This window comes from Hypanus sabinus, chromosome 7, assembly GCF_030144855.1.
Source record: "Hypanus sabinus isolate sHypSab1 chromosome 7, sHypSab1.hap1, whole genome shotgun sequence".
Lineage (NCBI taxonomy): Eukaryota > Metazoa > Chordata > Chondrichthyes > Myliobatiformes > Dasyatidae > Hypanus > Hypanus sabinus.
In genome coordinates, this window is record NC_082712.1 from 39,323,649 (window position 1) to 39,349,560 (window position 25,912).

The 25,912-nt window shown below is 40.1% G+C and overlaps 2 protein-coding genes across 4 annotated transcripts in view; one reads left to right on the forward strand and one right to left on the reverse strand.

Moving 5' to 3' along the window:
* Positions 1–1,291: 1,291 nt before the first annotated feature.
* nsa2 (NSA2 ribosome biogenesis homolog (S. cerevisiae)) lies at positions 1,292–23,048 on the reverse strand. Its single transcript, XM_059974548.1, has 7 exons — positions 22,894–23,048; positions 17,643–17,830; positions 14,326–14,476; positions 11,489–11,668; positions 10,201–10,312; positions 2,417–2,497; positions 1,292–1,517 (listed from the first exon to the last, which is right to left on the reverse strand). Exons 1-7 carry the CDS (start codon positions 22,894–22,896, stop codon positions 1,450–1,452), a joined length of 783 nt encoding a protein of 260 aa, XP_059830531.1. The 5' UTR covers positions 22,897–23,048; the 3' UTR covers positions 1,292–1,449.
* A 158-nt stretch (positions 23,049–23,206) lies between these two features.
* gfm2 (GTP dependent ribosome recycling factor mitochondrial 2) overlaps positions 23,207–25,912 on the forward strand; it is a 64,405-nt gene continuing 61,699 nt past the window's right edge. The window contains exons 1-2 of one of the 3 annotated variants that reach the window (XM_059974545.1): positions 23,207–23,316; positions 24,376–24,480. In XM_059974545.1, the coding sequence (XP_059830528.1) occupies positions 24,415–24,480 (66 nt within the window). In that variant the 5' untranslated portion in view covers positions 23,207–23,316; positions 24,376–24,414. The other 2 variants (XM_059974546.1, XM_059974547.1) reach the window with 2 other exon arrangements.

Sequence of the window (25,912 nt, forward strand, 5' to 3'; positions counted from 1 at the left end):
ATTCTTTCAGGATTTCGAAGATATTCACCACCTCGCCTGAACGAGGCCCAGCATCCACCTTGCTAGCACGCGGTTGGGTAGGAGAGCCGCTTGCTGCACTCTTCTCGGTCGCAGGCTCCGCAGTGTCGCTTTTTTAATTTCCATTCCTTTTCGCCATTCTTGCCCCTCTTTTCAGTTCAAATATTTTTTGAAAAATATTGTACTTGATGGGTTAACGGGGTTTAATACGCATTTTTCCGGAGGAGCTCGTGACTTAAGCTGCCATTCTCGACGATGACGTCACCAGCAAACCCGCCAAACAATTTCTTAACTAGCATCAGTGGCATGCATGTGTGGCTATTAGATACTACACCATGCTTCAAACAGTTTTTAAATAGTGTGTTGTATACCTTTGTGTTCAAAAAGCAGTGACTTTCGACACTGACAACTGGTGAGAAATAAGCAATAAGACAATTCAGAACTGCTTTGCTCATGGTAGTTAAGATTTCAGGCTTGGTAACTCCAGAAATGGCCAGGAGTGAAAATGAAATGATTCCACTACTTCAGGTTAAGAACTAAGAAGACTTAATGTTATCGACAATCATTTTGAATTTTAAAATGAAAATGTAGATTTGGAAGATGCAATCATTGCATGAAAACAGCATGTTATCTGCACTAGGTGTCTTGCACTGACTTTGTTCATTTACAGTGAAAAGGATGCAGCAGCGTACACTGGATGAACTTCTCTGTCAATAACTATTTAGAAGTTAATATACAGTTTTATAATACTGTGGAAGTATTGATAGTGTTCTAGTTTGTTTTGTGTTTCATCAAAGTTTATTTTTTATACCTTTAATTATTTCCATGAAAGCTACCTGGGGCAGCCACTTAGTTGGGCCAAAATGTATTGACCAGAATCCCCTGTATAAGCAAGTGTAGCAAAAGGGCTTGTAACAAAAATGCTTTAGAAATTGAATCACATAGGAGAACAGCTGAAAATGACTGGCCAATTTGTTTTTTATAATGATATGTTTCTCATTAGGACATTGACTAAAAACTGTGTAGTTTTTTTTTTCTAGATGATGCCATGGGAACAGGCAATTCAATTTAAAATCTCACCAGATAGACCTCAGCAATATTACAATCCTCAACTATACTGAATATGGATCCTGAAATATGCAATTTTCCTGTTAATAATTTTAGAAGCCTGCTAAACTCATCAATACTGGGACGATGTCAGCCTGTTCTGTTTATTCTCCATTAATCTTTGTTAAAGAAGATTCAAAGGGTGGGGAAAAAAACAAAGACAAGATTTATTGAAATGCTGCTTTATTTTTCCCTAGATTGTTCAAAGAACAAATATAGTTAATTTTGTTTTGAATGGTTTGGTGTTCAAAACAGTACTTGTGGAACCAGACTTGAATAATTAAGTCTGTTTAACGTCCATGCCACGGTCTATAAGATGATAATTTAAACGAGAAGAACAGCATTAATGCAGCCGTCATTTTCAGGATTATTTGTTACTTGTGCATATTTACCTGAAGGGAAAGGAGAAAACAGACAATCAACTTGTGTACACACTTTCTTAAACATAGTACATCATAAATTATTCAGTTTACAAAAATCCTTTTTAAGGAGCTGTCTGAGTAATTTTACATTTACAGTAAAATTAAAATATGGTCCACGTTTCCTCAGTCTTAAAGACCCTTGTATGCACATCCATTAAGTTAATCTGGAAATATTGTATTGAATTTCAAGAATAATTCCCCATTACTTTACATGAGCAATGGTTTCAGTGTATATTCTATGATATACTGGTTGTTCATGTTACTAAAGCTTTAGCAAAAGAGAATCTGGAAGTAAGAAAAAGCATATGCAAAACTACCAGATATAATGCTGCACACTTAGGTTCAATGCATAACAAATCTTTATAAAGTAGTACAAAATCTGCTGCAATATTATATAATATATACTTAAGGGGATGTATTAGCATAGATCTACTCCCGTGAGAAACCTAAAATTAATGTTAGAAAAGTTGCAGGCATGGACAAAATGGATGGACAAACCATAGGTGAGAACCATGCAAGGTCAATGAAGTATATTTCCTTTACTCAATCTGCCTTTACTTTTTCTATAAAATTTGAAATTATTTGGCAAAACAGAGAAGGGAGAACACAATTATGAGTGTACATACACAAATTTACTTTGAAAACTCAACAAAGCAGATGGAAATCCATGAGACTTAATAACAGTAAATTGAAAATTATTTGCTTCAAAATATTGCCTGGCAAGGATTAAATTTATCAACTTAGGCCACTTGCAAGTATACCACTGATAATTAAATTTGGACTATTACAATTTATTAGTGATTAGTGGGCTCCAAAAAAAAAATCACCACAAATCTAAGGTTCCAGTGAAAAACAAATGTGTGACTCACCCCAGACAACTTTTCCACCTTGTGTGACTAAGCCAAGTTCACTTACGTTCACTTCAATGACAGTTCCTTTAGTAATAACACCTACAAAGTAGTACATATTGACTTAGTGCTTGAAGACAGATTTTACAAAATAAACTACAGATATTATCAGTGCACATTGTATTCAGATTCTAAACACGAGGAAGGACTTTTCAAGAATAAAGATTATGTCTTCACCCTGTAATTTGTGAAGGCGAAGCTAAAGGCAGATGTATTTCAGTGGAGTGAAGTGTTGGGGCAGCACGGTAACATATTGGTCAGCACAACACTTTATAGTATAGGTGACCTGGGTTTAATTCCTGCGTCTGCCTGTAAAGAGTTTGTACGTTCTCCCCATGAACAAGTGGATTTCCTCTGGGTGCTCCAGTTTCCTCGCAGAGTTCAAGGACTGACAGGTTAAGTGTTTCATTGTTAAGAGAAAGAGCTGGCCAAAGTTTGGAGATGGGATGGGCAGGGTGAGAGAATATGTTTAGTAGAGGATAGAGCAGGGATATAAAAGTACTATTCTGAAGTTAAAATAAAACAATGACACGTACCTGACCCACTCCTTAACTGCACTCCCAAGATGGGCAGTAATTTTAATAGGGAAAAGGAATTCCCAACTTATTTTATTTAACAGCTGAATAATTTAAAACTGGATAAAGCATAATGCACAAGTTATACAATACAGATCCCGGCACATTCTTTCTCTTCCAGCCCTTTACTTTTTCCACCCATTCCTTCTCATCTCAACATCCCACCCTCACTCACTTGGTGTCAGCTATGACCTCGTTTGCTCTCCTTCCCTCCACCACCTTATTCTGGTGTCCTCCCCCTTCCTTTGCAGTTCTGATGAAGGGTCTCCGCACAAGGTGTCAACTGCCTGACCTGCTGAGTTCCTCCAGCATTTTGTGTTAAGGAACTTTAGACCGTAAGATATAGGAGCACAAGTAGCTCATTCGGCCTATCCAGTCTGCTCCACCATTCAATCATGGGCTGATCCAATTCTTCCAGTCATCCCCACTCCCCTGCCTTCTCCCCATAACCTTTGGTGCCATGTCCAATCAAGAACCTATCTACCTACCCAATGACTCCACAGCTGCTCCTGGCAACAAATTCCACAGATTTACCACCCCCTGACTAAAGTAATTTCTCTGCACTTCTGTTCTAAATGGATGTCCTTCAATCCTGAAGATGCGTCCTCTTGTCCTAGACTCCCCTACCATAGGAAATAACTTTGCCATATCTAATCTGTTCAGGCCTTTTAACATTCAAAATGTTTCTATGAGATCCCCCCTCATTCTCCTGAACTCCAGGGAATACAGCCCAACAGCTGCTAGACATTCCTCATACAGTAACCCTTTCATTCCTGGAATCATTCTCGTGAACCTTCTTTGAATCCTCTCCGATGTCAGTATATCCTTTCTAAAATAATGAACCCAAAACTGCACACAATACTCTGTGTGGTCTCCAGAGCCTCAGCATCACATCTCTGCTCTTATACTTTATACCTCTAGACATGAATGCCAACATTGCATTTGCCTTCTTCACCAACGACTCAACCTGGAGATTAACCTGCAGGGCATTCTGCACAAGGACTCCTAAATCCCTTTGCATCTCTGCATTTTGAATTCTTTCCCAATCTAAATAGTCTGCCTATTTATTTCTTCCACCAAAGTACATGACCATACACTTTCCAACATTGTATTTCATTTGCCACTTCTTTGCCCATTCCCCTAAACTATCTAAGTCTCTCTGCTTCCTCAAGACGATCTGCTCCTCCACCTATCTTTGTATCAATGGAAAATTCAGCCACAAATCCATTAATCCCATAGTCCAAATCATTGACATACATCATAAAAAGCAGTAGTCCCAACACCAGCCCCTGTGGAACTTCACTGGTAACCAGCAGCCAGCCAGAATAGGATCCCTTTATTCCCACTCTGTTTTCTGTCGACCAGTCAATGCTCCACCCATGCTAATAATTTCCCTGTAATCCCATAGGCTCTTATCTTGCTAAGCAGCGTCATGTAAGGTACCTTGTCAAAAGCCTTCTGAAAATCCAAATACACCACATCTACTGCATCTCCTTAGTCTACCCTTCTCGTAATTTCCTCAAAAAACCTGGATTCAGAATTCTGTACAGTTGTTCAAACTGCGTGTTTAAAGATGCATCATGTTTAAAGATAGGTCCACCTGAATTGTTTATTTTAGACAGTGGAATAGAAAGGGTTATTGACAGAATATGATGTAAAGAAAAGTAGCATATCACAAAATCTTGTATCCTTTGTTGATGAAGGAAGCAATGGTTGGGATTGCTCTGGCACTGGGCATACTCTTCCTCAGACATAGCTGGATGTGGCAAGGATCACAAGACTAAAGAATTACAAGTGTTCAAAGAATTTTTTTAAAAAATTAGTAATTTTTAAAAATTTAAGAAATTAGAAGATAAACCCATCAAATACAGGTTAGAAGTTAACCACAGTGCTATCAGTATACAGAATTAAATAAAATCTGTTAGACAAATAAAGGTCAATGGATCTGATATAATGCCATTACAGAATCAATAGTCTGATGACCAGGCATGGGAATTATAATTAGATATTCCAGGGTACTTAATATTTTAGGCAAAAAAAAGACAAAGTAGCCCAGTAATGAAGGATGGTATGAGGTCATTTGAGGAGTGATCCTGAAAAAAAAACAACAAAAGGCATAATTGAAAATTAAATAAAGTATAAAAGATAAAATAATTTTGTGACTCGGGTGTGGGGTAATTTCATTCACTGATGAAGCTTGATCAAAGGCATAAGAAAAACTTACTAATGGCTAAAGAATGCATAGCAATTATATTGACATAATCAAAAGTAGTAATCAAAGCTGATCAGAATCAAAGTCTGCAGACTTCAGGCATGAATCAAATTAGAGAAATGAGCTGGTCGTGAATTACAAGAGTTTTAAGCAGTAAGTCCATACTGAGAAATCCTTAAGAGGAAAATGATCATAACATAAACTTTTACATTCACTTTGAGCAGTATACAATTCAGTCACAAAAATAGAATCCTCAAAAAAGGCAATTACAAATATTCCAAGGTTGAATTGACCAAGAAAAATATGGAAAGTCAGATTATGATATATATTTATATATAATGATCACATTAACATAGATAAATATCTAATAATTCTTAAAATATTTTGCATTGAAAATAAATATTTCATGAGAAAAATTCTGTTGCAAAATATATTAATAAAATATTACACTATCAGAGAATTATAACCAGAAGAACAAGGACAAGAAAGCAGCAACAGTTGAAGAACTAGTAAGAAATAAACTGGGTGCCTCGGCACTGTGACTTGCCGTCCAGTAGTTCATATCCAAGAGTGATTAGGCTTGTGTTTATGTCTTTGTTTTTTTAGGAAAAAAAAATAAGCCAAAACAGAAATGCTACAGAACTCAGCCTGCCAAGTAGCATCTGTGGAAATAGAAACAAGTCCATGTTTTGGGCCAATGACCCTTCTTCAAAACGGAATGAAATTTTTAAAAGCTTTTATAACTAAAAAGGAATACAGAATAAATTTGAAACCCTTATGAGATAATTTAAAACTAAAAGTGGAATTAAAAAGTGATGAAGTATAACAGATGTTTTAAATTCCTCTTCACTGGTATAAATTACAAAAAATGTTTAAGCAAATGACTGTGAGGAATTTAATTGTTAGTAAAGCACTCGGAAAATTAAAGATTCAGAATCAGAATCAGGTTTACTATCACCCGCATGTTTGTTAACTTAGCAGCAGCAGTCAATGCAATACATAATCTAGCAGAGAAAAAAAATAATAAACAAGTAAATCAATAACATATACAGGTGACCCCGCTTTACGGAAGTTCGCTTTACACCGCTTTGCTTTTACAAAACACTTACATTAATACCTGTTTTCGCTAACCAAAATAAATCCAGAGGATTTTCACTTTTACAAAAAAGGGCGCCCACTTTAAACTTATGTTTACCCTGTAAAAGACCGTGAAGTCTTGCGCGGTCAGCTGTGTTCGCATGTGTGTACACGCCAATTTTTTTCTACAAATTGGTTTCGGCTAAATTTTCCTGAGAAGGGAAACTACACTATACATACATTATTTCTACTTTATATAGGCTATGTATTTATCATATCATTCCTGCTTTGCTATATATTATTGTTATTTTCAGTATTATGTGCTATTTGGTATGACTTGGTAGGTTAATATTTTGGGTCTGGGAACGCTCAAAAATTTTTCCCATGTAAATTAATGGTAATTGCTTCTTCCCTTTATGACACTTTGGCTTACCAAAGGTTTCATAGGAACACTACTTTTGGACAGTGGGGGAAAACCAGTATTGAATAATTTTTTTAAAATGTGCAAAAACAGAAATACTGTATATTAGAAAAGTGAGGTAGTGTCCAAAGCAATGTTAATTTAGGAATCGGATGGCAGAGGGGAAGAAGCTGTTCCTGAATCACCGTGTGCATGCCTTTAGGCTTTTGCATCTTATACCTGATAGTAACAGTGCAAAAAGGGCATGCCCTGGGTGCTGGAGGTCCTTAATAATGGACTCTACCTTTCTGAGACACCGCCCCCTAAAGATGTCCTGAGTACTTTGTAGGCTAGTGCCCAAGATGGAGCTGACTAGATATACAACTTTGGGCGGCAGCTTTCAGTTCTGTGCAGTAGCCCTTCCTACCAGACAGTCATGCAGCCTGTCAGAATGCTCTCCACGGTACAACTATAGAAGTTTTTGTGTGTATTTGTTCACATGCCTAAACTCCTCAAGCTCTCAATAAAATATAACCACTGTCTTGCCTTCTTTATAACATTGTTGGGACCAGGTTAGATCCTCAGAGACCTTGACACCGAGTAACTTGAAGCTGCTCACTCTCTCCACTTCTGATCCCTCTATGAGGATTGGTATGTGCTCCTTCGTCTTACCCTTCCTGAAGTCCACAACAAGCTCTTTTGTCTTACTGATGTTGAGTGCCAGGTTGTTGCTGCAGCACCATTCCACTAGTTGGCATATCTCACTCCTGTACACCCTCGTAACCACCTGAAATTCTACCAACAATTGTCAGCAAATTTATAGATGGTATTTGAGCTAGGCCTAGCCACACAGTCATGTGTATACACAGAGTAGAGCAGTGGGTTAAGCACGCATTCCTGAGGTGCACCAGTGTTAATCGTCAGCGAGGCGGATATGTTATCACGAATCCACACAAAATTGTGGTCTTCTGGTCGAGGATCCAATTGCAGAGGGAGGTAAAGAGGCTCAAGTTCTGCAACTTCTCAATCAGGATTGTGGGAATGATGGTATTAAATGCTGAGCTAATAGTCGATGAACAGCATCCTGACATAGGTGTTTGTGTTGTCTAGGTGGTCTAAAGCTGTGTGGAGAGCCATTGAGATTGTGTCTGCCGTTGACCTATTCTGGCAATAGGAAAATTGCAATGGGTTCAGGTCCTTGCTGAGGCAGGAGTTCAGTCTAGTCATAACCAACCTCTCAAAGCATTTCATCACTGTCGATGTGAGTGCTACCAGGCGATAGTCATTAAGGCAGCTCACATTATTCTTCTTAAGCACTAGTATGATTGTTGCCTTTTTGAAGCAAGTAGGAACTTCTGCCCGTAGCTGTGAGACGTTGAAAATGTCCTTGAGTACTCCCGCTAGTTGGTTGGCATGGGTTTTCAGAGCCTGATGGAGTACCAGGTACTCCATCAGGACCTTATGCCTTTTGAGGGTTCACTCTTTAGACAGTCTAACATCGGCCTCTGAGATGGAGATCACAGGATCCTCAGATGCAGCAGGGATCTTCACAGCTGTAGTTGTGATCTCCCTTTCAAAGCCTGCATATAAGGCGTTGAGTTCGTCTGGTAGTGAAGCATCGCTGGCATTCATACTATTGGGTTTTGCTTTGTAGGAAGTAATGTCTTGCAGACCCTGCCAGAGTTGCAGTGCATCTGCTGTCGCCTCCAACCTTGTTCGAAATTGTCTCTTTGCCCATGAAATAACCCTCCACAAATCATACCTGATTTTCTGGTACAGGCCTGGATTGCCAGACTTGAATCCCACAAATATAGCCTTCAGCAGATGACGTACCTCCTGGTTCATCCATGGCTTTTGGTTTGGGAATGTACAGTAAGATTTTGTAGGCACGCACTCATCCACACAGGCTTTAATGAAGTGGGTAACAAGTGCAGCATACTCATCCAGATTCAAAGATGAATCCTTGAATACAGTCTAGTCCACCGATTCAAAGCAGTTCTGTAAGCGCACATGTGGTTCCCTTGTCCAAACCTCCTTGATCCTCACTGCTGGTGCTGCAGTCTTCAGTCTCTGCCTATACTCAGGAAGTAGAAGTACAGCCAGGTGATCAGACTTCCCGAAGTGAGAATGTGGAATAGTATGGTAGGCATTCTTGACAGTGGTGTAATGGTCCAATGTGTTGTTTCCTCTGGTACTGCAACTGATCTGTTGATGGTAATTGCTTAGTGATTTTTTCAGATTGGCCTGGTTAAAATCTCCCAAAACGATGGTGAAGGCATTAGGGTGCGCTGTTTTGTGCGTGTTGATCCCATTGCTCAGATCATCTAATGCCTGCTTGACATTGGCCTGAGGCGGAATGTAAACTGATACCAGAATGAACCCAGAGAACTCCCGTGGTAGGTAAAAAGGACAACACTTTACTGTTCGATATTCCAGGTCTGGTGAGCAGAATCGGGGCAACACTGATCTATTTGTGCACCAAGAAAAGTTGATCATAAGGCATACTCCTCCAGCTTTGCTTTTGAGAAACTCTATAGATCTATCCTGATGGTGTATAGTAAACCCATTGATCTAAATCACTGCATCCGGTACGGAAGGGATAAAACGTTAACAAACCTTATTGTCTGCACTCCAGGTATAGAAAAAAATTATTAAAATAAAAATATTTATTTATGAAAATACTGGCTACATTGAGAATCCATAAATTATTGCGGTCTGAAAGAGAGCAAATTGCAATACGGAAATAAAAAAAAAGGGATCAGTTAATCTGACATAATAATTAGCAAAATGCTGGAGTAGGTAGCATTTTGCCAATTGGTATAGTGTATAGTGTTGATGAAAAAAAAATTACGAAGAAACATGCAAGGGAAATCACATTTCACAAATTCAACTAAGCTCCTGGGAAGACTAATCTAAAATCTAGCACTCATGGAATTGGAGGGTTATGAATCATTAAAATTCTCTGCCCAAAGGTGTTGCGGATATTCAGGTATTGAGTACACACAAGATCAATTGATGCTACGAGAACAAGAATATGGGGAACGGTCAAAAAATATGGCCTGTGTTTCAGAATCAACCCATTATTGTTTGTTTCTTACTGACAATATGGATACCATGCAATCATCTTTCAAAAATTATTTCAATTGGTACCACTTTTGTATCAGAAGTGAATTCATATATTGATTGTGAAATTTCCAAATAAAACTTTTAAAAATGGATACTAGAGTCAATTAAAATCAAAATCATAACAATGCTCACAGGCTATTAACCTATAACAAAACAATTTAAAATATTGAAAAAGAACATGTTTACATTAGACTTAAATCTTTACATAGGACACACAAGTTACTGAATTGCAGACTTCTCTGATTTTAAAACTGACGAACTGGAAACAAGTTTAGAGGGACACAATATAAAAAACATTATTTGTATTACAGTTGTCTATGGGACCATGTTTATACATTTCCATTTGATGGCTTACCTAATGTTGTATATAACGGTGAAGATGGGTTCTTCTTGACACCAAGTATAGGCAAACAAAAGGTGGCCTTCAGCTCTGGATGTGTAACATGTGCCTTCTTAAAACGTAAACCCTAAAGAAAAAATAATTTTTCACTCTCTTACACAGCCACATTTAAATTGTAATATAGAACATTCAACAGAACAGCACAGGAACAAGCCTTTTGGCCTAAAATACTGTGCTAAGTAATCAAAATTAAACTAATCCCTTTGCTTACCTAACATCCATATCCCAATATTTACAGCACATTCATGTGCTTGTCTTTGAGCCTCTTGAATGGCCCTATCATGTTTACCCCACCACACCTCTACCATATTTGTCCATGTCTCTCTACCCTTTCCCCATTCTGTGCAAGTGCCTTTTAAATGTTATTTCTATTGTACCTGCCTTAACTGCACCCTCCACCAGCCTGATCCAAACATGCATCATCCTCTGTGTAAACATGTTGCCCCTCAGACCCTTTAAAATCTTTCCCCTCAAGGCTATACCTTCTGGCTTTTGATTCCCTTTCCTTTGGAAGATTGTGTTTTCGCTCTTTTGCCACTCATGATTTTATACACTTCTGTAAGGTCACCCCTCAGTTTCCTATGCTCCAATGGTTAACCTGCCCAACCTCTCCTGATAACTCAAACCCTCAAGTCCTGGCAATATTCTTGTAAATCTTCTTTACACTCCTTCCAGCTTAACAAAGAAAGCCCTTCCTATCATAGAGTAACCAAAAGTGTACACAATACTCTAGTTCTGGCCTATTGACTAATTCCAGCGTCACATTTTAAATCATTAATGAAAGGATCAAGGGGTAGTGAAGCTGAAAAATTCTGGAACTCATTGCCGAGAAGGTGCTTTGGAGAAACCCTTGTCACGTTTTAGTGGATGCTTACTGGATCAAAAATAGTGCTGAAAGGTAGGATTAAACTGATTAATTCTTTCTTGACGGGCTTTTAGAATTACTTTTGCTGTCTTTGTAGGTTCATGTACCAGTAGGTGCACTTCTTCAACTGTCCTGGAATCCGAAACAAAATTGATTTATTTCCTTTTCTACCTAGGGTATCATTCTTCACTATCCTTAGCTCTTTGTAATTTTAATGTTCATGCCAACCAACCTTTTAACTGAAGCTAATTTTACAATTTGTACAAATTGAAAATACACAAAAATACACAGCTTCCATGAACTTAAGTATTCATACAGCCCACCTTTGCTTCTGGTTCCTATGTTTGATCCTCTCCTCCAGTAATGTTATTAACTCACCATAGGTCTGATGAATCGTTCATACTTGGGTGGTTTCCGAGTGAATCCATCTCCAACAAAACAGACTTTAGTAACCATTCTCTTCCAAGCTTTCTTCCTCCTTTTACCAGTGCGAATAACTTTAAGAACTTCAGTTTCGCCTTGTGCACGGACTTTTGGTAAAGGTACTTCCCATTTGCCCTATCAAGGAATAATTTTCATAATGTAACAAGTTAAAAACTTGTTTCATTGTTATGACAGAATGAAATGTAATCATATTTCAATATGTAATCATAATCAAATGTAATAAAGATTTCATTCAATTACAATCTTTAACAATTGTCTGGACAGGTTAATATAATGGAAATGGCTGAGGGATATGGGTCCCAATGTGGGTGAATAGGATTAACAGACAAGCATCATGGCTGGCATAGACAGGTAGGCCAAAAGGGACCATTTGTATAATTCTATGATCCAGAACAGATTTAGTGACATGAGTAAGCACATTCACAAATAGGTGGGCACAATAGAACATAGAATAGTACAGCACATTACAGGCCCTTCGACCCACAATGTTGTGCCAACCCTCAAACCCTGCCTCCCATATAACCCCCCCACCTTAAATTCCTCCATATACCTGTCTAGTAGTCTCTTAAACTTCACTAGTGTATCTGCCTCCACCACTGACTCAGGCAGTGCATTCCACGCACCAACCACTCTCTGAGTGAAAAACCTTCCTCTAATATCCCCCTTGAACTTCCCTCCCCTTACCTTAAAGCCATGTCCTCTTGTACCGAGCGCTGGTGCCCTGGGGAAGAGGTGCTGACGGTCCACTCTATCTATTCCTCTTAATATCTTGTACACCTCTATCATGTCTCCTCTCATCCTCCTTTTCTCCAAAGAATAAAGCCCTAGCTCCCTTAATCTCTGATCATAATCCATACTCTCTAAACCAGGCAGCATCCTGGTAAATCTCTTCTGTACCCTTTCCAATGCTTCCACATCCTTCCTATATTGAGGCAACCAGAACTGGACACAGTACTCCAAGTGTGGCCTAACCAGAGTTTTATAGAGCTGCATCATTACATTGCGTCACTTAAAATCTATCCCTCAACTTATGAAAGCTAATACCCCATAAGCTTTCTTAACTACCCTATCACCTGTGAGGCAACTTTCAGGGATCTGTGGACATGTACCCCCAGATCCCTCTGCTCCTCCACACTACCAAGTATCCTGTCATTTAGTTTGTACTCTGCCTTGGAGTTTGTCCTTCCAAAGTGTACCTCCTCACACTTCTCCAGGTTGAACTCCATCTGCCACTTCTCAGCCCACTTCTGCATCCTATCAATGTCTCTCTGCAATCTTCGACAATCCTCTACACTATCTACACCACCACCAACCTTTGTGTCATCTGCAAACTTGCCAACCCACCCTTCTACCCCCACATCCAGGTCATTAATTAAAATCACAAAAAGTAGAGGTCCCAGCACAGATCCTTGTGGGACACCACTAGTCACAACCCTCCAATCTGAATGTACTCCCTCCACCATGACCCTCTTCCTTATGCAGGCAAGCCAATTCTGAATCCACCTGGCCAAACTTCCCTGGATCCCATGCCTTCTGACTTTCTGAATAAGCCTACCATGTGGAACCTTGTCAAATGTCTTACCAAAATCCAGGTAGATCACATCCACTGCACTACCCTCATCTATATGCCTGGCCACCTCCTCAAAGAACTCTATCAGGCTTGTTAAGACACAATCTGCCCTTCACAAAGCCATGCTGACTGTCCCTGATCAGACCATGATTCTCTATATGCCCATAGATCCTACCTCTAAGAATCTTTTCCAACAGCTTTCCCACCACAGATGTAAGGCTGACTGGTCTATAATTACCCAGACTATCCCTACTACCTTTTTTGAACAAGGGGACAACATTCACCTCCCTCTAATCCTCCAGTACCATTCCCGTGGATAATGAAGACATAAAGATCCTAGCCAGAGGCTCAGCAATCTCTTCCCTCGCCTCGTGGAGATGCCTGGAGAATATTCCATCAGGCTCCGGAGACTTATCCTTCCTAATGTATTTTAAGAACTCAACACCTCCTCTCCCTTAATATCAACATGCTCCAGAACTTCAACCTCACTCATACTGTCCTCACCATCATCAAGTTCCCTCTCATTGGTGAATACCGAAGAGAAGTATTCATTGAGGACCTCGCTTACTTCCACAGCCTCCAGGCACATCTTCCCACTTTTATCTCTAATCGGTCCTACCTCCACTCCTGTCATCCTTTTGTTCTTCACATGATTGAAGAATGCCTTGGAGTTTTCCTTTACCCTACTCACCAAGGCCTTCTCATGCCCCCTTCTTAAGCTCCTTTCTTGCTACCCTATATTCCTCAATAGATCCATCTGATCCTTGCTTCCTAAACCTCATGTATGCTGCATTCTTCCACCTGACTAGATTTTCCACCTCACTTGTCACCCATGGTTCCTTCACCCTACCATACTTTATCTTCCTCACCGGGACAAATTTATCCCTAACATCCTGCAAGAGATCCTTAAACATCGACCACAAGTCCATAGTACATTTCCCTGCAAAAACATCATCCCAATTCACACCCACAAGTTCTAGCCTTATAGCCTCATAATTTGCCCTTTCCCAATTAAAAATTTTCCTGTCCTCTCTGATTCTATCCTTTTCCCTGATAATGCTAAAGGCTGGGGAGCGGTGATCACAATAACAAAAGACTGAAATGTTGTCATTCAGATATTCAGTTATTTTACACGTAATCAGTGACAATTTTCCATATATTTAAGGATCTGTGTCAAAGATGCAGAACAGCCTTCACTCACAGCTTTCTCTTTTCTTTTCTGTTTGATCATATTGGACAAGACTTTAGCACGCGATTGTCCTTCTCTGTCGAGCAGATAAGCTGGTACAGCCCCCTTTGGTGTTTTCTCATCATCCTTCTGTTTTGTTTTTCTCTGTTCATGCATTTTAATGCTGCAGATATAAAATACATGTTTAAAATGAAACATGCTGCATTAAAACAAAACATTTCTTGGCAAAGGCTTTCCCTTGCCAAAGACCAATGTGATTTTCATGAGGAAAACACTTATAAGGCCTCAAGGTGCAAAAAAATGTTGAGGAGAATCTTTCCTCAACAATAACAAAAAAGACAACATGGTTGTAATGTTATATCAATACACAATAATGCTTTCCTACGAAGTACCAGAAGTCTAACAGAAACATTAGGCAATTCACAACTGACTAAGAGACCATGCATGGAATTTAACCTATTTGTCTCATCCAGCTGTGTATGGCAGCATAGTGACACAGAAGGTTGAGTTGCTAACTCACATCTGGGTTTAATCCTGATCTCTGGTGTTCCCATGTGGAGCTTGCATGTTCTCTTCAAGAGCATACAAGATCCTCCAGGTTATCTGGTTTCCCTTAAATTCCAAAAATATGCTATTTGAAAGGTTAGTTGGCTACTGTAAAGTACCCCTAGTGACGGTGTGTAGTAGAAGAATCATGACAGAAAATAGATTACAGAGAAGTAGGGGAATTGAGTTGCTCCAAAGACTCAATGACTTCTTTTTATTTAAGAAAACAAACAAGAAAATAAACTATGTACATGAATATTAACACAACAAACATGCCATTTTCCTATGGGGGTCTTTGATAATAGATGCTGTTTCTGAGGCAAAGCTAGTCTCTCATCTCAAGCAAAAAGCATCAACAGCTTGCTGTTAAAAAAAGCTTTCATGCCAATTATTTTTACACTTTCCTTGCAGAACTAGTTTCTTTCCTATTTGATTACAGAGATGAAAATCCAGTAAAATTCATATTTTATTCACAAAAGTTTAGTTACAAGAATAAATTTAAAGGTTTTGAATCACTTCTAAGTTAGAAGGACAAGATACATCAAATACAGCAGTGTAAGATCTTAAGAGAATATTATCAGGGTAATAAAGCTTGCTATTTGCATCTGGGAGAGTCCACTACCAGAGGGCATGGTTTGAGAATAAGGGGTAGGTCATTTAGGACAGAGTTAAGGAAAAACTTCTTCTCCCAGAGAGTTGTGGGGGTCTGGAATGCACTGCCTCGGAAGGTAGTGGAGGCCAATTCTCTAGATGCTTTCAAGGAGCTAGATAGGTATCTTATGGATAGGGGAATCAAGGGATATGGGGACAAGGCAGCAACTGGGTATCGATAGTAGTTGATCAGCCATGATCTCAAAATGGCGGTGGAGGCTTGAAGGGCCGAATGGTCTACTTCTGCACCTATTGTCTATTAAAGAAAACATCCTTCTAAAATTATATTTTTGTAAAATGAAGAGAAATGTTTACCATTATATTTTTATGATATTTTCTCTAATAACTGATTTACCCAATTACTAAGGAGACTCAGCCCAATATCTCATGAATACATCCCTCTCCCCCAGTGATAATATGTATACAGGAGGTGCTGTCTCAGAAATGTAGCTTCCATCATCAAGGACCACCATCATCCCAGGCCATGCTATCTTCTCAGAACTATCATTGGGCAAGAAGTACAGAAGCCTGAAGTCCCACACTATCAGGTTAAATAAACAGCTATTTCCCTTCAAACGCTCAGTTCTTAACCCAACCCGCACAACACTAATCATTACCTGAGCATATTAATGCTGTAACTGCTTATAACCATATAACAATTACAGCACGGAAACAGGCCATCTCGGCCCTTCTAGTCCATGCCAAACACTTACTCTCACCTAGTCCCACTGACCCGCACTCAGCCCATAACCCTCCATTCCTTTCCCGTCCTTATACCTATCCAATTTTACTTTAAATGACAATACCGAACCTGCCTCTACCACTTCTACTGGAAGCTCATTCTACACAGCTACCACACTGAGTAAAGAAATTCCCCCTCGTGTTACCCCTAAACTTTTGCCCCCTCTCAACTCATGTTCTCTTGTTTGAATCTCCCCCACTCTCAATGGAAAAAGCCTATCCACGTCTATCCCCCTCATAATTTTAAATACCTCCATCAAGTCCCCCCTCAATCTTCTACACTCCAAAGAATAAAGACCTAACTTTTTCAACCTTTCCCTGTAACTTAGGTGTTGAAACCCAGGTAACATTCTAGTAAATCTTCTCTGTACTCTCTTTATTTTGTTGACATCTTTCCTATAATTGGGTGACCAGAACTGTACACAATACTCCAAATTCGACCTCACCAATGCCTTGTACAATTTTAACATTACATCCCAACTCCTATACTCAAAGCTCTGATTTATAAAGGCCAGCATACCGAAAGCTTTCTTCACCACCCTATCCACATGAGATTCCAGCTTCAAGGAACTATGCACCATTATTCCTAGATCACTCTGTTCTACTGCAATCTTCAATGCCCTACCATTTATCATGTATGTCCTATTTGGATTATTCCTACCAAAATGTAGCACCTCACACTTATCAGCATTAAACTCCATCTGCCATCTTTCAGCCCACTCTTCTAACTGGGCTAAATCTCTCTGCGAGCTCTGAAAACCTACTTCATTATCCACAACGCCACCTACCTTAGTATCATTTGCATACTTACTAATCCAATTTACCACCCCATCATCCAGATCATTAATGTATATGACAAACAGCATTGGACCCAGTACAGATCCCTGAGGTACACCACTAGTCACTGGCCTCCAACCTGACAAACAGTTATCCACCACTACTCTCTGGCATCTCCCATCCAGCCACTGTTGAATTCATTTTACTAATTCAATATTAATACCCAATGATTGAACTTTCCTAACTAACCTTCCACGTGGAACCTTGTCAAAGGCCTTACTGAAATCCATATAGACAACATCCACTGCTTTACCCTTGTCAACTTTCCTCGTAACATCTTCAAAAAATTCAATAAGATTTGTCAGACATGACCTTCCGCGCACAACACAATGCTTCTCAACACAAAAGACTGTGTATTTTTCAGTTTGAATTATATTCATCCAGTATTTCTTCTGAATGGTGTGCCTCTAATGCAATGCACCTGTAATGATGCTGCAAGTTTTTCATTGCACCTCTGCATTCAGGTTCTTGAGTACCTGACAGTAAACTTGATTTGGACATATATAAAATGAGAATTATACGATGTTTATCAAAATGCAGTTCATAACACTCACGTTTTCTTCATCTGTATTTTTTCTGAATGACGTTGTTTGTGGTACAGTTTGGCCTTCAGACCAATCATCTTTCTGGCTTTGTGTGAGCGATCATGTGGTTCACGGCTTTCCTTCTTCCTTTTTCTCTCATGGTAATCCAAGCGATATCCATATCGCTTGCGATGTAATTCGATATACTCGTTCTGTGGCTGTAGTAAACCAAAATAAAAACCTGTTCATGATATATGCTACATCAAATACACCAAGCCCAAGAATTTTGCAGTATTTTCTTTCAGAACTTCTATTTATCCACAGTACTCTAGAAACAGTTGTGGCTCAAAGTAACAATGGTATTTGCCAGACAACAAAACCCTCAAAGTTTTATATTTCTAGGCTCAGTAATACATTCAACCAGGGGTTCCTAACCTTTATTATGCCATGGGCCAATACTATTAAGGGTATGTGGACTCCAGGTTGGAAACCTCTGCATTAAACTCAAATGAAATAAGTAAATGATCAATTAATTGAGACATTTAATTCCCTAAATATATCAGGGATGGGGTAACAAAGGGAAGAGGGGCTCCGTATCCCTTTTGGCACATGAATGCGAGAGAAGTGAAAGAATATGGACATTGTGCAGGCACAGAGGTTAGTATAGTTAGGAATTTGATTACCAATTCAAATAGCTTGGCACAATACTGTGGGACAAATGGCCTGTTCTTGTGCTGTACTGTTCTAGTTAATCAGATTGTTACCTCCCCTTCCTCCATTAACTATTTCTTAAAACCTACTTCTACGGTCAAATGTTTATCACCTACAATAAAAATTTTTCAGGCTCAGTATCATATTTTGCTGTGATATTTTTGAGATACATGAACCACAATGAAATGTTGCTATTTTTCTTGGGCTGAGAAAATACTTAATATGTTGCCTGTGAGCCACAGAAAAATTATAAAAGGCTCCGATGTACATCGTTTTATTTCTCCCACTTAAATTCATATCTAATGATTTTTCTTTAAAAAATTACAATTCAGTTACACTGAAAAAAGATAGTTTTTTTTAAAAAGACCACTTAAATAGAAAATATTCCCAAGCCCTCATTCTAACATCCACCAAATGTCATGTTTTCGAATATTCATTAAGCTTCCTTTTGAAAACAATCATTGAATCTACCTCATCTGCTAGATTTGACAGCACACTGCAAGCTCTACCCACTGGCTGTGCAAACAAAAAATTTTCATGTTAAGCAAACATGAGGAAATCTGCAGATGCTGGAAATTCAAGCAACACACACAAAATGCTGGTGGAACGCAGCAGGCCAGGCAGCATCTATAGGGAGAAGCACTGTCGACGTTTCGGGCCGAGACGCTTCGTTAGGCCTAACTGAAAGGAAAGACAGTAAGGGATTTGAAAGTAGGAGGGGGAGGGGAAAATGTGAAATGACAGGATAAAACTGGAGGGGGTGGGATGAAGCTGAGAGCCGGAAAGGTGATTGGCAAAAGGGATACAGAGCTGGAGAAGGGAAAGGATCATGGGACAGGAGGCCTAGGGAGAAAGAAAGAAAGAGGGAGGGGAGCACCAGAGGGAGATGGAGAACAGGCAGAGTGATGGGCAAAAAGAGAAAAAAAAAAGGGCAAAAAAGCTAAATATAAAAGGGATGGGGTAAGAAGGGGCGGAGGGGCATTAACAGAAGTTAGAGAAGTCAATGTTCATGCCATCAGGTTGGAGGCTACCCAGCCAGTATACAAGGTGTTGTTCCTCCAACCTGAGTGTGGCTTCATCTTGACAGTAGAGGAGGCCATGGATAGACATATCAGAATGGGAATGGGACGTGGAATTAAAATGTGTAGCCACTGGATCCTGTTTTCTCTGGCGGACAGAGCGTAGGTATTCAGCGAAACGGTCTCCCAGTCTGCGTCGGGTCTCACTAATATATAAAAGGCCACACCGGGAGTACCGGACACAGTATACCACACCAGCTGACTCACAGATAAAGTATCACCTCACCTGGAAGGACTGTCTGGGGCCCTGAATGGTGGTGAGGAAGGAAGTAAGGGCAGGTGAGGCACTTGTTCCGCTTATAAGGATAGGTGCCAAGAGGGAGATCAGTGGGAAGCGATGGGGGGGAACGAATGGATAAGGGAGTCCCTGCAAAAAGCAGAAAGAGGGGCGGAGGGAAAGATCTGCTTGGTAGTGGGATCCCGTTGGAGGTGGCATGTTATTCTTGACTCTTTGGGAAATCATCCTTTTGTGTTTTATAGTCACAGAGCTGTACAGCAAAGAAATTAACCATTTGCCCAACCAGCTCCATAAAGGAAACTTTCTTTTTGCTACTAGCACCCTAAACCCTTCTATACCTTGCCTATCTCAATACCTCATCAATGTAGTCACTGTATCCAATTTCAACACTTTCTACAGCAACAAATTCCAAATATCAACCACTCCCTAGGCAAGTAAATGTACTTTTTGGATCCCTTTAAAACTCCTTCCTCTACCTTCACCTATGCCCTCTTGTTTTTGATACCCCTGTCATGGGAAAGAGATTTTGAACATCTAATCATTACCCGAGGACTCTCAATTTTATATGCTTTATCACACATCACCTTCACTCCAGCGAAAGAATGCCCATCCTACCCAATCTCTCCCCATCACTAAAGTCTTCCAATCCAGGTAACATTCTGGTGAATCTTCTCTGTACTCTCTCCAGCAAAATCACATAGTTCCCTTAGAATGGTGACCAGAAATGCACACAACACCTCAATTGCAGCCTAAACAGCGTTCTTATAAAGTTATAAGATAATGCCTGACCTATGCAGTCAAGATTGCCACATGCCTCCTTCACCAATCTTTCCAGCTACAAAGCCAATTTCAGGGTGCTACGCACTTAGACCTCTATCAATATTCTCAAGTGCCTTCTACCTATATCCCTGAAAGTCCCCTAAAACCACCTTTCCAGAAAAGTTGGGATATTTTCCAAAATGCAATAAAGACAAAAATCTGTGATATGTTAATTCACGTGAAACCTTATTTAACTGACAAAAGTACAAAGAAAAGATTTTCAATAGTTTTACTGACCAACTTAATTATATTTTGTAAATATACACAAATTCAGAATTTGACGGCTGCAACACACTCAACAAAAGTTGGGACAGAGTTAAAATAAGATTGAAAAGTGCACAGAATATTCAAGTAACACCGGTTTGGAAGACACCACATTAAGCAGGCTAATTGGTAGCAGGTGAGGTATCATGACTGGGTATAAAAGTAGTGTCCATCAAAGGCTCAGTCTTTGCAAGCAAAGATGGGTCGTGGCTCACCCCTTTGTGCCAAAATTCGTGAGAGAATTGTTAGTCAGTTCAAAAGGAACATTTCCCAATGCAAGATTGCAGAGAATGTAGGTCTTTCAACATCTACAGTACATAATATTGTGAAAAGATTCTGCGAATTCAGAGACATCTCAGTGCGTAAAGGGCAAGGTTGGAAACCACTGTTAAATGCGCGTGATCTTTGAGCCCTCAGGCGGCACTGCCTAAGAAACCATCATGCTACTGTGACAATTATAGCCACCTGGGCTCAGGAGTACTTCAGAAAACCATTGTCACTTAACACAGTCCATCGCTGCATCAAGAAATGCAACTTGAAACTATTACGCAAGGAAGAAGCCATACATCAACTCTATGCAGAAACGCCGGCGAGTTCTCTGGGCCTGAGCTCATCTCAGATGGACTGAAAGACAGTGGAACCGTGTGCTGTAGTCAGATGAGTCCACATTTCAGCTAGTTTTTGGAAAAAACGGGCATCGAATTCTCCATGCCAAAGATGAAAATGACCATTCTGACTGTTATCAGCGAAAGGTGCAAAAGCCAGCATCCGTGATGGTATGGGGGTGCATCAGTGCCCACGGCATGGGTGAGTTGCATGTATGTGAAGGTACAATTGACTCTCAGGCGTATATTAGGATTTTAGAGAGACAAATGTTGCCATCAAGGTGACGTCTCTTCCCGGGACGTCTATGCTTATTTCAGCAGGACAATGCCAGACCACATTCTGCACGGGCTACAACAGCGTGGCTTTGTAGACACAGAGTGCGTGTGCTTGACTGACCTGTTGCCAGTCCAGATCTATCTCCTATTGAAAATGTATGGCGTATCATGAAAAGGAGAATCAGACAACGGAGACCACGGACTGTTGAGCAGCTGAAGTCTTATATCAAGCACGAATGGACAAAATTTCCAATTGCAAATCTACTACAATCAGTATCCTTAGTTCCAAAACGATCAAAAAGTGTTATTAAAAGGAAAGGTGATGTAACAGAATGGTAAACATGCCTCTGTCCCAACTTTTGTTGAATGTGTTGCAGCCATCAAATTCTAAATTTGTGTATATTTACAGAATACAATTAAGGGTCAGTAAAACTATTAAATCTTTTCTTTGTACTTTTGTCAGTTAAATAAAGGTTCACGTGAATTAACTTAACACAGATTCTTGTTTTTATTGCATTTTGGAAAATATCCCAACTTTTCTGGAAATGGGGTTTGTAAATAAACTTGCCCCACACATCTCATTTGACCTCTCCCTCTCTCATCTTAAATATATACAGAAGTGAAAAGGTTGCCTTGCATAATGTTCGTAATCATTTAATCATTAAACAGTGCATCCATCACTAAGGACTTTCATCATCCGGGATCTACTCTCCTCCCATTACTACCAACAGGGGAAAATGCCGCAACCTGAAGAACGACAATAGACAATAGGTGCAGAAGTAGACCATTCAGCCCCTCGAGTCTGCACCGCCATTCTGAGATCATGGCTGATCATTCACTATCAATACCCAGTCCCTCCCTTGTCCCCATATCCCTTGATTCCCCTATCTATCAGATATCTATCTAGCTCCTTCTTGAAAGCATCCAAAGATCCATCAGATATCTATCTAGCGATACAGAGAAACGCACAGAAAATGCTGGAAGGACTCAGCAGGTCAGGCAGCACCTATGGATGTGAATCAATAATAAACGTCCGGGCCAGGACCCTTCATTCTCAACGATACGGAAACCGTTTCTTTCTCCTCCGAATGGTCCATGAACACTATCTCGATATTTTATCTTGAACAACTTAATTATTTACTAATGTTCTGCCTTCGCACTCTACTATTGAAGTGAGGTTTCGGAGCGAAGAACTTTGAAGGCCTCAGAGCACCCAGATTGGGGAAAAGCACGGCCCGAACTCCACAGCGCCGCGTGTCCTGACCCAGTCCGCCCTTCATCTTACTCACCATCTTGGCGCTGTTGGTCTCACTCTTGGTACACAAAAATAAAGGATTAGGCTGTAATTTCCAGCTGTTGTAGTTGCCGTTGGCACGGACGGTCCCTTCACCCGACCAGCATGTTGTTGTAGAGGAAGTCAAGGAGCGTCACACCGGACAAGAGCGGCGACGAACACCAACGAGACGGAATGTCAAAAAATAATAATGCGAACAGAGTTGCTTTTAAACACATCTAAAAAAACTATAGAAAAGTCTAACAGTGCAAAAACCTTAACTTTGTAAGATGTTATCGTTCAGAATTTACTACAGTGAAATCCGTTGACGGAATTGCTCAAACGGTGTGCGGTTTGCGATGCATGCTGGGATGGCAGGTCGGCCAGGAGGACTCCCGGACACGGCGGCCGAAGCGGCATCCTGCAGGGCAGCTGGTGCGTGAGTAATGAGTATCATGGAAGGCGCTGACTGTGTAAAGGAGCGACACCGCCTCAGAATTACAATCGTCTGGTTCGATCCTGACCTCCTGTGCTGTCTGAGAGGTCGCAGGGGAGTGGGACTGGGGCAGTTGTTTTGAACTGGCGTGGAAAGAAATAGTGAAAAGGCTATGCTGGTAGTAGACTGCAAACGGTCCTGATCCCCTCTCGTTCTTATCCCCTTCAGCTCCTCTTTCTTTTGTCAGGTGTCTTCGCTAAGGCTGATTTATAGCTGCCAAATAACCTGCCAGCTGGTCTGGCATGTGAGGAGCAGCTGGGCATACCGATGTTCATGGAGAGAGCATACAGATTCTCCCACTACTTAGGAAACCAAACAGTCCTTCCGGGTGCACTTTCAACGCGGCATAATCTACTTGTTATTCATAACATCGTCTCTTATACACTTTGTGGTACACCTCCATCCTGTCTAGAAGAGTGACCCTTAACTTCAAATTGCCCATTCCTGTCATTCGGTTATATTAGCTCTTAAACCTCTTGGATTTTGACTTCCTACACTGTTCCAATGAAGTTCAACATAAGCACCTAATCTTCAGAGTTTCAGGTGACCTAATTTTCCTGCTTTTTTTGCAAGAACTGCGAAGTCTTGAAGTAAGGGATTTCACCTGTACATAAGTTCAGTCTTTCTCGCTTCACTGATATTGCCTTAGTTTTTGAGTATTTCTTCTGTTTCATCTGCTGTGTTCTGCATCTCACAGTTTCAGCATGGTAGTTTGTCATTTTCTCTCAAATTTACTTCATTCAGCTATTAATTAAATGGCACCCAAAGCACTGCGTCGCATAGTAAGACCTAGATTCAACCCTATTACAGACATTCCCTCTGCCCCTCCTCTCTGTAAGTCCATTCTCAAAAATATAACTAATCAGAGAAATGGTGACATTTTTGGACTAAGCAAATAATAGACCAAATGTCAGGGAAGAAAATTATTGCTTATATCTGGTCTGCAGTCCAGACTGCAATTGACCTCTGCAACATTAAAAATATTCTGTGGTTTTTTTTTAGGTATCTCTTACATGAACATACTCGCCAGTAACAAGGAGAATGGGGTGGTTTGCAATGGAATTGCCCTTATTTGGGATTCATTCCAGAGGATGTCATTTGTTAAAGGTTACCATTTTAAATTGATACAAAACCTTTTCTAATAATGTGGGTGAAAGCATAAAATTATATATGACTGCACCATAGAAAATCTGTTAATCTCATCAGGTTTCTATAATGCTATCTCTTCATTTGAAGGTTAATATCTATTTCAACTTTTTTTAAATTGTCCTTTTTCTTAACCTTGGAAACCTGTAATTCCTATTGTATTTGAATTTAATGTTAGTATCTTAATACAATGGATTCCAGTTTATTGAGCCATCAGTTAAATTGGGACAGTCACTTATTTATGCCATCTTAAAGTAAATACCTCATCGAGAAAATAGCTGGGATTCCCTTTGTTTATTTGGAATACTACTTCTTCATTTGCCTTGTGCGTTACACGCTTGGGCGATCATGGCTTTCCACATCGAACGATCCCACGCAGCATCAATGATATCTCGCACACTTAGATCTGTTAGTTATTTGGGATACTATGCCACTTAATTGGGACAGGAGACTATTGCCAAACAGTTTCTAACTAGTGTTAGTCATGTGTATGATGTTAATGTTAGATACTGCAGCAGCTTAGAGCAAACAGTTCTTAAATAGCATCACGTGTGTGTTTGTGTTCAAAAAGCAGTGATCTTTGTCGCTGATAGTGGCTGAGAAATAAGCAGCAAGATATTTCAGAACTGTATTGCCTCCTGTGTTTTCAAGCATCCTGACTTGGAAATGCTAGAAATGGCCAGGTGTGCAAATGAAACGATTTCACTACTTTAACCAAGGTAGGAACTACAAAGAATTTTCAGCTATAGACAGTTATCTTGAGTGTTACCTTTGGTCTCCACTGGACATTCAGCTCTCACTTAAAAGTCCAAGAAGCTGTTTGCATGTGAGAGTGGCCACACCCTGGTATACCACTTTGACCGGCAATCTAAACTGGGCGAAGGTAGCCAGTGAGTCTCCTACCCCGGTGAGATAGGGGTAGGGCGTGTGAAGTCAGCTTCGGTGGACTGGGTGGATGAGATCTACAGTGAAATCCAACAGCCAGGATGCAATGCCACATGCAGAGAGAAGGGCATGGCGAGGCACAGAAGATGTCATGACCAGCTACTGCAAACAGGGAAGACCCCATTTCTGATATCTACTCATACCATGGACCCAGACTTCCAAAGTCAAGAGAGTGGAACTGTCCTAGTACAGTGGCTTTTCCAATTTAAACACTCCCACACAGATTTCCTGTTATCATTGAATACAACAGGCAACCACCAGTATTGGTAGTGTTCTAATGTGTTCTGTATTTCATTTAAATAGGTAATTTATAATTCCATTGAACAGTAGTTTGTCTCTTTTTATACCTTTTTAAACTATTTCCATGGAACTTTGGCCATAATTGGGCCAAAATGTACAAGTTCCGATGTGGCCCAGTTAACCAGACTCCACTGTATATATAAATCCC